General features: G+C 44.2%; 1 protein-coding gene across 6 annotated transcripts in view; it reads left to right on the forward strand.

Moving 5' to 3' along the window:
• The window catches only part of LOC113824449 (FYVE, RhoGEF and PH domain-containing protein 4-like), a 166,227-nt gene that overhangs the window by 140,414 nt on the left and 13,313 nt on the right, over positions 1 to 12,500 (forward strand). For 3 of the 6 annotated variants that reach the window (XM_070140175.1, XM_070140179.1, XM_070140176.1), the window contains 5 exons: positions 10,284 to 10,575; positions 10,840 to 11,073; positions 11,417 to 11,585; positions 11,782 to 11,918; positions 12,122 to 12,260. In XM_070140175.1, coding sequence (XP_069996276.1) covers positions 10,284 to 10,575; positions 10,840 to 11,073; positions 11,417 to 11,585; positions 11,782 to 11,918; positions 12,122 to 12,260 — 971 coding nt within the window. Of the gene's footprint in view, positions 1 to 6,037; positions 6,176 to 6,547; positions 9,082 to 10,283; positions 10,576 to 10,839; positions 11,074 to 11,416; positions 11,586 to 11,781; positions 11,919 to 12,121; positions 12,261 to 12,500 lie in introns of those variants that run through there. The other 3 variants (XM_027377223.2, XM_070140178.1, XM_070140177.1) reach the window with 3 other exon arrangements.

Below are 12,500 nucleotides of genomic sequence, written 5' to 3' on the forward strand. Positions count from 1 at the left end.
TTCCCTTCCCTCCCTCCTTCGTTCCTCTCCCTCCTCCTCCCTCCCTCCCTCCCTCCTTCCCCCCTCCCTCCCTCCCTCCCTCCCTCCCTCCCTCTCCTTCCCTCCCTCCCCCTCCTTCCTTCCCTCCCTCCCTCCCTCCCTGCCTCCTTCCTCTTTTCCTTCCTCCCTCCTTCCTTCCCTCCTCTTCAAGATTCCCTCCCTCCTTCTTCTCTCCCCTCCCTCCTTCCTTTTCCCTCTCCTCCTTTTCCCTCCCTCCTTTCCTTCCTCCCTCCTCCTTCCTGCCCTCCCTCCCTCCTTCCTTCCTCCCTCCCTCCTTCCTTCCTTCATCCTCCCTCCCTCCCTCCTTCCTTCCTCCTCCTTCCTTCCCTCCCTCCCCTCCTCCCTCCCTCCCTCCCTCCCTCCCTCCCTGCCTCTTTCTCTCCTCTCTCTTCTCCTCTCTTCTTCATCTCTCTTCTCCTCTACTCTCCTCTTCCCTCTCTCTCTCCCTCTCCTCCCTCCTTCCCTCACTCCTCCTTCCTTCCCCCTCCGTCCCCCCGTCCCTCTTTCCTTCCCTCCCTCCCTCCCTCCCTCCCTTCCTTTCCCTCTCTCACATTCCCCTTTGCATTGCTGTACTTGTCTTATACCTTTGCTTCCACCGTATCTTCCCCCTTCATTTCGTATCGTTAGTCATAATGCTTATCCGTCTCCCATTACTCTTTTTTCCGTCTCCCGTTACTCTTTTTTATTGTTCTTTTCTGCCCCTCTCATCTCCTCCAGCTCCCTTCTCCCGCTCCGTCTCGTGTGAAAACGATTTTCTTAATGACCCTCATGTCCCTTCCCGCTCTTTTGATGCCTCTCTTCCTCTTTTTTTCTGTCTGTCTATGTATCTGTCTATTTGTTGGTCTGTTTGTCAGGCGATCTATATATCGAGTCGGGTTTTTTTTTTAACAACCTGTCTGGCTCTTTTGTCTGTCTGTTTGCATTTTTTTTTCTCTTTCTCTAAATCTTTCTCTTTTTCCCGTCTTTCTCATTTTCTTTTTCTTTATTTCTCATTTCTTTTCCATATTTTTATTTCTCTCTCTCTCTCTCTCTCTCTCTCTCTCTCTCTCTCTCTCTCTCTCTCTCTCTCTCTCTCTCTCTCTCTCTCTCTCTCTCTCTCTCTCTCTCTATCCATATATCTATCTCAGTCTCTCTGTCTCTCATGTCTCATCTCTCGCTTCGTTCATTTCTCGCTTCTTTTATAGCTCTCCTGTTTCCCCTCTCCTCTCTCCTTGTTTTTCGCTACTTTTCTCTCTTTCTCTCTTTTCTTTCTTTTCTCTCTCTTCCCTCCCCCATCTCTATTTATCTATCTCTCTCTCTTTTCCTCTCCCCCTCTCTCCCCGTCTCTCTCTCACTACATCACTCCCTCCCTCACTCCTTCCCCTCTCCCCCTCTCCCCCTCTCCGTCACCCTATCCCACTCCCCCCTCTCTCCCTCTCTCCCTCGCTCTCACCCTCCCTGCCTGCCTCCCAAATTAGCCTATTTCTTTCTCCCTCTTCTGCCTGTGCTTTGAAACAACAAAGAAAGCACTGGCAAAGGTCATCAAGTTACCCTCCAACCGACTTTGTTTACATAGAAAACACGACGGCTTGAATAATGAAGTCTTCCCAACATTCTCCGTTTTCTGTAGTGAGGGGAATAGATGGATTAACAGAAAACGTGAAAGGCGAGAGGAAAACAAAAGAGTAGAATTGGATACAATAGAGAATATATAGAAGAGAAATGCGGAGCAAGAAAGAGTTGGGGAAGAGAAAGGAACACCAAAATGGTTAAATCGTGAGAATAAGGTGAGATTCCATGATAGACGATACGCTTAAGTATTATGATTCTGTCTCTAGGATTGAAGAAACGGAGGCCACTGTAACTGCAGTGTAGGGGACAGTGGTGGCCATGAGCAATTGTTTTTGCGTTTATTCCTTGTTTCATCTTAATCATTATCATCATCTTCATTATCATCATTGTAATCATGGTTATTAATCTTATGTATGATTGTTGTTGTTGTTGTTATTATTTTGTTTATATTATTGCAATCATTATTTTATTATTATTGTTATTTGCATATTCGTAATTTTGGCATTATTGTTACTATTGTTATTATCATTATTGCCGTTATTATTATTGTTATTATGATTATCATTATTGTTATGTTGATTATCATTATTGTTATTCTTATTTTTGTTGTTGTTGTTATTATTATCATTATTATTATTATTATTATTATTATTATTATTATTATTATTATTATTATTATTATTATTATTATTATTATTATTATTATTATTATTATTATAGGTAGTATTAGTAAGAGTAAGAGTAGTACCATCATCATCATTATCATCACAATCATCATCCTAGTTATTACTTTTATTTTTTTCTGTTATTATTACCGTTGATGTCATTGCAATCATAATCATCATCGTTATTTTTATTATTGTTAGTGTTATTAATAGTTTTAGGAGTGAGTAGTAGCATTGTTTTTTATCATCAAAATCATTATTTTTGTAATTGTTTTCGGTATTATCATTAGTCTGATATTATTTCTTACTGTGCTTGTTAGCTTCTAAAGGCGTACTGTTTAAATTATAACGATGAAGGATGGAGAGAGAAAAAGCGAAGACTCAAGTGATTTCAAAATAATTGTAAAACTTCCGCCGTAATATAAACCCTTTGCTTTCGGCGCACAAAATATAACTGAAACGATTGTGGGATCACGATTAACACGTTTGTCAGTGAAAGAGAGAGAGAGAGAGAGAGAGAGAGAGAGAGAGAGAGAGAGAGAGAGAGAGAGAGGGGGGGGGGTAAAACTTTGTCTACTAGAAATCGCCAATATATTCCTGAGAGGGTGAGGGAGAGGAGAGGAGAGGAGAGGAGAGGAGAGGAGAGGAGAGGAGAGGAGAGGAGAGGAGAGGAGAGGAGAGGAGAGGGTGGGGGAGAGGAGAGGAGAGGAGAGGAGAGGAGAGGGGAGGGGAGGAGAGGAGAAGAGAGGAGAGAAAAGAGAAGAGGAGAGGAGAGGAGATGAGAGAAGATGAGAGAAGAGGAGAGAAGAGGAGAGGAGAGAGAAGAGAAGAGAGAGAGAGAGACAGAGAGAGAGAGAGAGAGAGAGAGAGAGAGAGAGAGAGAGCGCGAGCGAGCATCTGTTGGGCACCTAAGGAAGACAAGGGCAGAGAAAGGTCGTCTCTTTTTGATATAGCCTTATGGACGTGATCGCTTTCTCTCCCGTGCAGAGGTCGCCCCAACGATGGCCGCGCGGTCGTTCGGTCGTTGGCGGGGGATGACGCTCGTTGGCTCGTTTTGACCTCCGGTTCGTGTCTCCTGGAGCGTTGGGTGTTAAGGGGGGGGGGGACCATGCATCATTAGTTGGGTGGTCTTTGTGGTGGGAGCAAGCTGTGCGGGTGTAAACAAAGGTGCTGAGAGACTCGGCATCTTTGCTGAGGTGTTTGAGGGCGTGCCTGGCCTTTCCTAGCAAGGGAGATGGCCATGCACCAGCGGCTGTTCCGGAGAGTGTACGCCACCACGACGGAGTGTGCAGTGCCCCACAGGCTGTTCCGGCGCGTGTACACCCCCGGCGCGAGTTCTGATGCCATACCCTCCAGCCACCAGCACCTGGCCCTCCACACGACTTTCCTCGCGCTCACGCACTTCAGGAGGTAAAGGGTCTCTGAGACAGAAAGGGGAACGTAAGAGGGTGTTATGAGGATAAGAAAGAGGGATAGGAAGAAAAATAGGCGGAGCGAAAGGCAAGGAGGAGGGGGGGGGAGGTTACAACGGAAGTAGATGAGTCGTTCAACCCGCTGGACAGTTCAACGTTTCCTCTTTGGATTCTTGACATTTGGGAAACGTTTCCGATTCCAGTTTTGTTTGTTGTTTATATTTCCCATTTGGGGGCATTGCCGATATCTTGATGGTTATTGTGAATACCGTTACTGCGATGAGGAAGAATGTAAATAAATATCAAAGTCGTTTTTCGCTTCGTAATGATTATCACAGTCGTCAGTTATTTTACATCATCGTATGATGAAGGTGATAGCGACAATTGTAGTAACTTTATTGATAGTATTGGTGATGATAACGAAGATACTGACCATTGTTGTAGATATATTTGTATTATCAGTATTATTGGTAGTATCATAATTATTATTATTGTCATTATTATCATCTTTACCGTTATTATAATCTTTGTCGTTACTATTATCATCGTCGTCGTTATCGTCAGCATTATTACCATTATCGTTATCGATTTACTATAAACAGTACCATGACTATCATCATCATTACTATTATTAACATAGCTATCCTCATCATTACTATTATTAACATAGCTATCCTCATCATTATAATAATGATAATGACAAAAAACATTGATGATGATTATAATGATAATGGTAATAACAATAATGATAATAGTAATAATGATAATATTAATGTGTTCTGTACGTCTGATTTTTGTATATGGAGGAAAGTATGTTAGTGGGATGTGGGGGGGGGGGGGTGCTGCCCGTAAATTCAGAATCAAATTTAACCTTTAACCTTGTGGGTGAGGTAGTAAATTTTCTGGGGGGGGGGAGTGGCAGGATATCCCGAGGAAAAAAAGTGGGAATTTCTGTAGGGAACGAAAATGAACTACCATCCCCCTCTGAGTATTGTATGCACAAAATGCTTTCTGCCCTGAAAAAGTGCAATGAAAGTATGTTTTTTTTTCTCGAAATTCAAGGGGATTTTAGATCACTGTTTGCGGATATAAAAGGCCAGATATTAAGAGGAGAAGGGTTGTCAAAAGTAACAAGATTTTATTTTTCCAAATAATACGTTTTAATCTGAACTATTTATGCATAATTCGAGAGTCAGAGAGAGAGAGAGAGAGAGAGAGAGAGAGAGAGAGAGAGAGAGAGAGAGAGAGAGAATTCAGTATTAGAAATATATTTTTTAAAATACATACAAAAACTAATGATATAAAAGACATTGAGTGTTTGTTGCACCAACAGTTTTCGATTACTTAATTTCATATAATAAAAACGCTAGAACAGTTTTCCGTCAACAGGAATTTCGTATGTAATGTGAATCAGGAAGAACATAGATACAGTGGAAACTTTTATGAAATATGTTCATGGCAGTGTAACAGGAAGGAGATAAGGACAACGTTAACCTCGACTTCAGTTTTTTACCGCACATTCTGCATTTAATGTTGCTCACTGCAAATGTGTGTGTGTGTGTGTGTATGTGTACGAATGTATTCCTTATGTCTTAACTCTGGGATTTTTGTCTGGGAACCAAAATTAGGACAATGAAAAAAAAAAATCGGCAAAAGCAGCCATATTGAAAATCTGGTGTGATAGCCATCGAATCGGAATAATTAGATCTAGAATTATTGGTCTCAAAAATCAGCAGATTTGCATTTGGCCTGTAATTGGATGGTCATTATTGTCAAGGTCTAGATAAGCACAAACTTTTATTTCAGTCGTTTTGAAAATCTAATTTGATGATTTTCTTTTTCTTTTCTTTTTTTTTGTGTGTATTTATGTGTGTGTGTGTGCTGTACATGTTTGTTATATTGATTACCATTTCTTTTTTTCCTGTAGTCATTCAGTTTCTGCATTTTTTTTATCGGTCATTGAAATGATTTTCCTAACTGCCGCCGTTTTATTCCTAGTTTAGTTTTGCGCAGTTTTTACCTACGTTCCGTTTCAGCGTTTTATTTTTTATCTTTTATTTTTTATTATTATTATTTTTTTATTTTATTATAGATATGTATGGATTGTTTATTTATTACTATATTTTATATTTTCTGCAAAATAATGTCTAATTTCGCTTTTAATCTGTTCGTTTTTTGTTGTTTTTCTCAATCATTTTTCTTCCGCTAATGATTTCCCCAATTGAAAAATTACAGTTAAAAAGTCGGAATTCCCGCTGATACGCGGCATCCTGCTGCAAGATAAGTAAAATGGGGGGAGGGGGATCTGGAAGGATGTGACACGGGGGAGGGGGTAGGCAGGGGACCGGGGGTAGTGATAAACCGGAGGCGTTTCGTCAACAGAAACACATACATTCTTGTGTTAGTGTTTTGCTGCAAGTCCCGGGCGCGTGTCCGTTGCCTAACAGAGCTGTGCATCGCGAGTGATATTGATGTAAAAAGATAAAAAATAATAAGAGGAAAAATAAAGTGTGGTCGTGATGTAATCTGAGTGGTGTTTGTTGCCTGTTTAGAAGTGATGTTTATCGTGCGGTTGTCGCTATGTGAGCGTGTGTGTGTAGTTAAGGTTTTTCGCCTAATATACATTTTTGTGCTCTGGTGCAAGTCTCGGGTCGCGTGTCCGTTGCTTAAGTGTGTATCGTGATTGATAATGATGCCAAGATAGAGGAAAAAGAAGTCCAGTTGTGATGTGATTTGAGTGGTGATGTTACCTGTTTTAAAATGATGTCTTTCGTGCGGCTGTAGCTGTGTAAACGTGTGTGTGCGTGTGTGCGTATGTATGTATGTGTGTAATAACGTTTTTTTTTTTTTTTTTTTTTTTTTTTAATAAAAGTAGGCCGCATATACCACTGCAGATATATACCCAAATTCAACACACAGATAAGTGATTCCATGAAACATATCAGGTTATCTCTCATTTAAACCCCTCTTTTTGTATTCGAGAGTCAATCTTAGCTTATAATGACCTCGCCTCATCTAGAATGGCCAAAATGCAATAATCAACATTTGTAAGTTGCAGTGACGTCACTGTTGTATTTCCTGTGTTTATTCCGTTATAGAGAATCCATGAATTTGGTAGATTGTGAGTGATTAACGTGTATTGACGTGTGTGCGTGAGATAGAGAGAGAGAGGGAGGGAGGGTAGGAGAGGAAAGGAGAGAAGAGAGTAAGTGCAAGGGAGGGAGAGATCAAGTTAAAGGGAGGCGAGAGAGCAAGTGAGAGAGAGAGAGAAGGAGGGAGGGGAGAAGAGAGTATGTTCGTGAATATGTGCGTTTTTACTCTCACGTACACTCCCTTTTTTCTGAGTGCTCTTCATGTGTTAAAGAGAAACTATGGGAGAGCGGAAGAGAGAGGGATGATAGCAGACGGATACAGTAAAAGGAAATGGAATAATGCAAAACTTTGGATTAAGTCACAGTAACTTGAGATAAAGAGTCGGCCGCAACTTCCCCTCGGTTTGTTATGAAAACCTCAATGTTTGCTTGGCATTTAGGATATTATAGTGTTTGTTTAGTCATAAGTTGGACAATTGCCTCTGATGATTATTCGTTTGTGCGTATCAGGCTCCTGTTATCTTAGTTATTTACTGATGTTAAACTACATGTTGGAACAAGTTTTTATGCAATATTTTCTTTAATTGTGATATGGAAACAACCAGAGAAAAGGTCTAGCAAATGGGAGTGGAGAGGACATTGCTTTCATCCCACTCGTCTTCAACACTCAGTGATAACAAGCACGGATGTGATGTGAGTTAGCAGCTCCAGTAAATGCATGAGTGACTGAACGTGGCTGGACGAGTCGCCTCCATGACAATATAAGTTATAAGATATCCGGAAAGCAAAGATGACTGAAGGGGAGGAAAAGGAGAGCAGAGAAAAGGAAGAGGGAGTGGAGAGCTCGAGCTTCTTGAGCAAAGAGGGGGGAGGCGCGTGCCCTGACGAAGCGGCTGCGGCCCCAGAATGCGAGGGCGGCGGCGAGGAAGACGCGCCGGAGGACGGCGACGCCCACGAGGCCTTTGGGCCAAGTGGCGTGGCAGACGAAGAGGGGGATAGAAGTGGCGGAATGTGTGAAAGCAGGGGAGGAGAGGCAGGCGCAGGAACCAGAAGAAACGGGGAGCCAGAGTTTGGCGGAACCGAAGGCACTGAGCCGGAGGGCGGGACGCAGGGCGGGCGGGAAGGGCGCCCTCCCGCCGACGGTGGCTGCAGCAGCACCGCAGTGGCCGGCGAGGAAGGGATGTTCAGCGACGTGACACTGAACTTTATGACGGGCATGTCTGTCATGAGGAACCTCTTCGCGTCCCTCAGCGACATTCCGGAGGACTCAGGCAGCTCCTCGTCGGACCTTTTCCCTTCCTTGTCTCTTCCCACCACTTGCATCGACTCCTCCCCCTTGGCCCTCCCCAGCCCCGTGTCCGTCACGTCCCCCTTGTTCCTCCCCACCACGTACGTCGCCCCTCCCTCTGCCTCCCCCGCTGCCCCCTCAGCCGCGTCTTCCACCTCCTGGAGCTCGCGCGTGCGGCAGCTGGTGAGGAAGTTCAGCGTGAGCGGCGGGGCGGGGCTGCTGGACAACGCCGGCCGATTCCTCAACCGGTTCGTGCTCAGGAAGAGCAAGAGCCTCCCCGGCGCCCCGGTCTTCTACAGCGAGGACGGGGGCGAGGAGGAGAAGGGGGGCGAAGTGTTCGAGGCGGAAGCGGACTCTAGAGGTGGAGGAGGAGGAGGAAGTTCAGAGGAGAATGAGGATGAGGCGATGGACCACCAGCCAGGATGGGTGAGGAAGAGGGTGTCGGAGATTGAGCGGATCATGCGGGAGCGAGCGTTGGAGCGCGAATACCTCGAAGATGAGAAAACGAGGAAGGATAGTTTCAAGAACCTCAGGTCTGATGACGAAGAAGGGATCGGAGTAAGGAAAGAAAGCTACTGCCAGGAAGAGGAAGGTGCACGTAAGGACACAGTTTTGCTCGAAATGGAGAAGGAAGTCTTTGCGGACCCGGAGGACTTTCCAGAGAGCGGCCACGAGAAGCTACGGCGCGGAGAAGGCAGCGAAATAGTCGTGATGGAGTACGCACGGGAGGAAAGAGAAGGCGACGGAGGCAAGGAGAACGAACTGGAGACCAGGGGAGGCCCAAGGGAAGGGCAAGGGGCCGGATACGCCAACGGGGGCCGCGAAGACCACAAGGAAGGTGAGTCGGAGGCAGGAGAGACCGAGCGAGAGGACTCGGAGGAGACGCTCAGCGAAGACGGGAGCGAGGAAGACACCAACGACGAGGACGACGACGGGGAGCCTCAGGTCGAGCTGCGGGGCCAGAGTCGCTCTCGACCCGCCTCGCTGTACAGGTACTCGAGCGTGAGGCCTCGCACCATCATCATGGGCCTCGGGTAAGTAGGCAGACCAGTGACCTTTGGCCGCTTGCCTTCGCCGTTGCGCCACGCCCTTCCCTCGCTGGCTCTGCTGCTTGCCCCCTTCTGCCCCTTCGGCAGCCACGGCCTCTGGCGTTGTGGTCTTCCGAGGTCGCGGCGAAGAATCCTGACCAGGACTTTCGTAAACACAGATCATTCCAGAATCCATTTCTATATTCATATTCTATTTGTTTGTTGTTTCACATATCGACGCATTCTTGCCTGAATGTCCATTGCGTTTGTCTGAAACTGGTTTGTCAGAATGAAAGGTGAATACTGCCTTCCGATTCCAGAGGAAGGAAGGTCTCAAGAAAAAGTATAATGAATAATAAAAGTACTTATAAAAATAAAAAGAACTAAGAAATGAAAATTGTAAAAAACGTTTTCCTTGAATTTTATCAATTTTGTGTGCGTGAGAGAGAGAGAGATCACGTCACTTTCATCTCCATATTCCTCTAGGTATCAAAAAGAGATTCGCGTTCTGTTTTATTTTATAGACGGATATTCACAAACAGGTATAAATAATTCATCATTAGTTCCATGTACAAAATCATATAAACAATGATTCTTTGCCTATGCACGTATCGCACTTAGGAAAGTGAAAATAATAATTTCGTTTCGCTCATTCGTAACGCCTAACCTTGAGCAGTCCCATAATAATTGCAACCTGGGATCCGCCATTGCATTGTTGGGCGAATCGCTTGCTTTGGGCTTTGGACTTCGAGGCCCTACGAATCCAGCCAAGGGGAAGGGGGGGGGAGGAGGACAGAGGCATGGCTTCTTAACAGGGACACATTGGGATGTCAACTGTAACATATGCTTCAAATGTAGTTTTGCTTAACTTGTGTTAAAATGTGGACATTGCGTTGCATTGTCAGTAAATTATTTAACTGATGTCGGATCGATTTTTGTTTACAAGTTGATGCTTCCGTGTTTTAGGTTGATGCGTATTAAAAATGGAAAAAGCAGCATATTCAAAGTTCAAAATGCACAGAAGGAAAACGGTTTGAAGTGATTTCAAACACGAAGACACATTGTAGTTCGATGCTCAAAAGTCACCCCAGGGTGAATTACCTTTTTCGATTTCATTTGATAGTCTTGCGCAAGCACGTTTCTCCACAGGAGTGTTACAAGAGTATTTTTTCTGCCAGGGAGTGTCCTAATGCAATCATTCTCCCCAGAGTGTGCACGGAGACGCAGTTCTTCAGCGAGGACTTCGGCGAGGGCGTGAGTGAGACCGAGAGCGAGGATGAAGAGGAGTTCGTCACTCCCACGGGCGGCGTGGGGGGCGTGGCAGAGGGTAGCACGAACACCCACCAAGCTCAGACCTCCGCCCACGCCCAAAGGTCGTCGTCTTCGAGATCGGGGTCGCGGCCGCCTTCGCCCTCCGCCGGCAAGGCTCAGGCGCGTTCGCAGTCCCGCCCGCACTCGCCCCTCTCCGACATGGACACCGAATCGAAGAGGAACTCTCAGGTGGGGAACTCGCTGCACATGGCTCTAGTTGCTCTAATTTTGAGTAGGTACAAAAGGGATTTTTAATATCTTATTTAACATGGTTTGTAAAGTGATTCATCAAATTAAAGTTTCCCTTTATGTAAAATATCCTTTTAGTTAATCAAGGTAGTCTTGATAAGTAAAGACTCAAACAGTGTTCACTAAAATAAATCCATGGCTCTACATGACAAGAGGAATAATAGCCCGTCTCCCCTCACTGACGACATGTACCGCTTCCCGCAGGCGGTCAGCACCGAGCCCTCCGAGATCGACGACCACAGTTCCGTCAGGAGCAGTGACCTAGAGTCGTGCCACGACCTTTCCTCCCCACGGTCTTCCCTCTTGGCTCAGGACACCACAAGCGTGCACGAGCTCGACCACACTGTCGACGCGCGCAAGGACAAGGCCTACAGGATCGCCCACGAACTCCTCAACACCGAGAGGACGTATGTGAAGGTCCTCCACCTCATTGATCAGGTGCGTGCCAGATGCCCTGTTCTAGTGAGGATGGCCGCTCACATTTAGAAAACATGAACATTGTGTTATTCAAAGAAAAGAATGCTTTTAAAGTCACTCTTATAGCAGTTCAAGAAAGTTTTGCAATGGGAAGTTTTGGCAGTAGTATGGGAGAAGGAAATATAAAACTTGAGCTTTTGGTATTTAAGTATTGTTTTTTATCCAAATTAGCATATTTGGTATTACAATATAGCTATTATTTTTCAACAGTCTCCAATCTTGTGATGAAATGACTGAAGAGATACATGAAAGATCATTTTAAGATCTACCACAGATGACCTTACATGTGCCTTTAAATCACTAGGAGTTCCAGTTCCGGGTCGACCAAGAGAACCGAGCACACCACCTCTTCCCAGCTGACATCATCCCCCAGATGTTTTCTAATGTCAAGTCCATCTACAAACTCCACCATGACTTCCTTCTCCCACAGCTTGAGGAGCGCATGGCTCAGTGGGAGCAGAACAGGAGAATTGGTGAGCAAAATTTATTAAAAATGAGGGGAATATATAGTTGCCATAAATTTTATAAATAGAAGTGCAGGTTTTGTCAGAGTGAGAAATGACTGATTAGAAATCTTTTTACTTTGATTTATAAACAGAAGTACTCAACCCATAACAATGTATGTATATTATAGGTTTTGTGCACTACTTCATCCTTTTCTGCTTGCAGGTGATATAATGAAGAGTTTTGCTCCATTCTTGAAGATGTATACTGAATATGTGAGAAACTTTGACAATGCAATGACGATCATTAACTCTTGGCAAGCCAAATGTCCAAGATTTGCTGCAATCATGGATGAGATACATGTAAGTCTGAAAATAATATCCAGTTTAGATCTATACAAAAATTAGTCTTGCAGATAAAACTGAATGCATTTTATTTTAGGTATGTGGTATGTAAATAATCTTTTCTCACTGTACCAGAACATCCTGTTTACATATTTAAACTTCATTTTTCAAGACTGAATTCAGACTGTAGATAATGTGTTATGACATATCTTCCTTAACAGTCAATGGAAGTGTGTGGCAACCTTACCCTGCAGCATCACATGTTATCACCTGTACAACGCATCCCTCGTTATGAAATGCTGCTTCGTGAATATTTAAAGAAGCTCCCAGAAGATTCTCCAGATCGCCACGACACAGAGAGTACGTGTGAGATTTCTTATGCAAGGACAGGATCTTTGCTTTCAGTTGTCATTTTCTTTCTTTCTATCTTTCGTTCAAGTGTGTTGGAAAGAGTTTTGTGATTTGGCTTATTATTTCTAGTTATTGTGCATGTTTGATGAAATGCTGGGGAAATAGAATAAGTTATTTTACTTATTACCAGAAGTTGAGTTGATACAATACTTCAAAATTACAGTGATTGCATATGTAATGGTGAGGGTA

Source organism: Penaeus vannamei, chromosome 26, assembly GCF_042767895.1.
Source record: "Penaeus vannamei isolate JL-2024 chromosome 26, ASM4276789v1, whole genome shotgun sequence".
Classification (NCBI taxonomy): domain Eukaryota; kingdom Metazoa; phylum Arthropoda; class Malacostraca; order Decapoda; family Penaeidae; genus Penaeus; species Penaeus vannamei.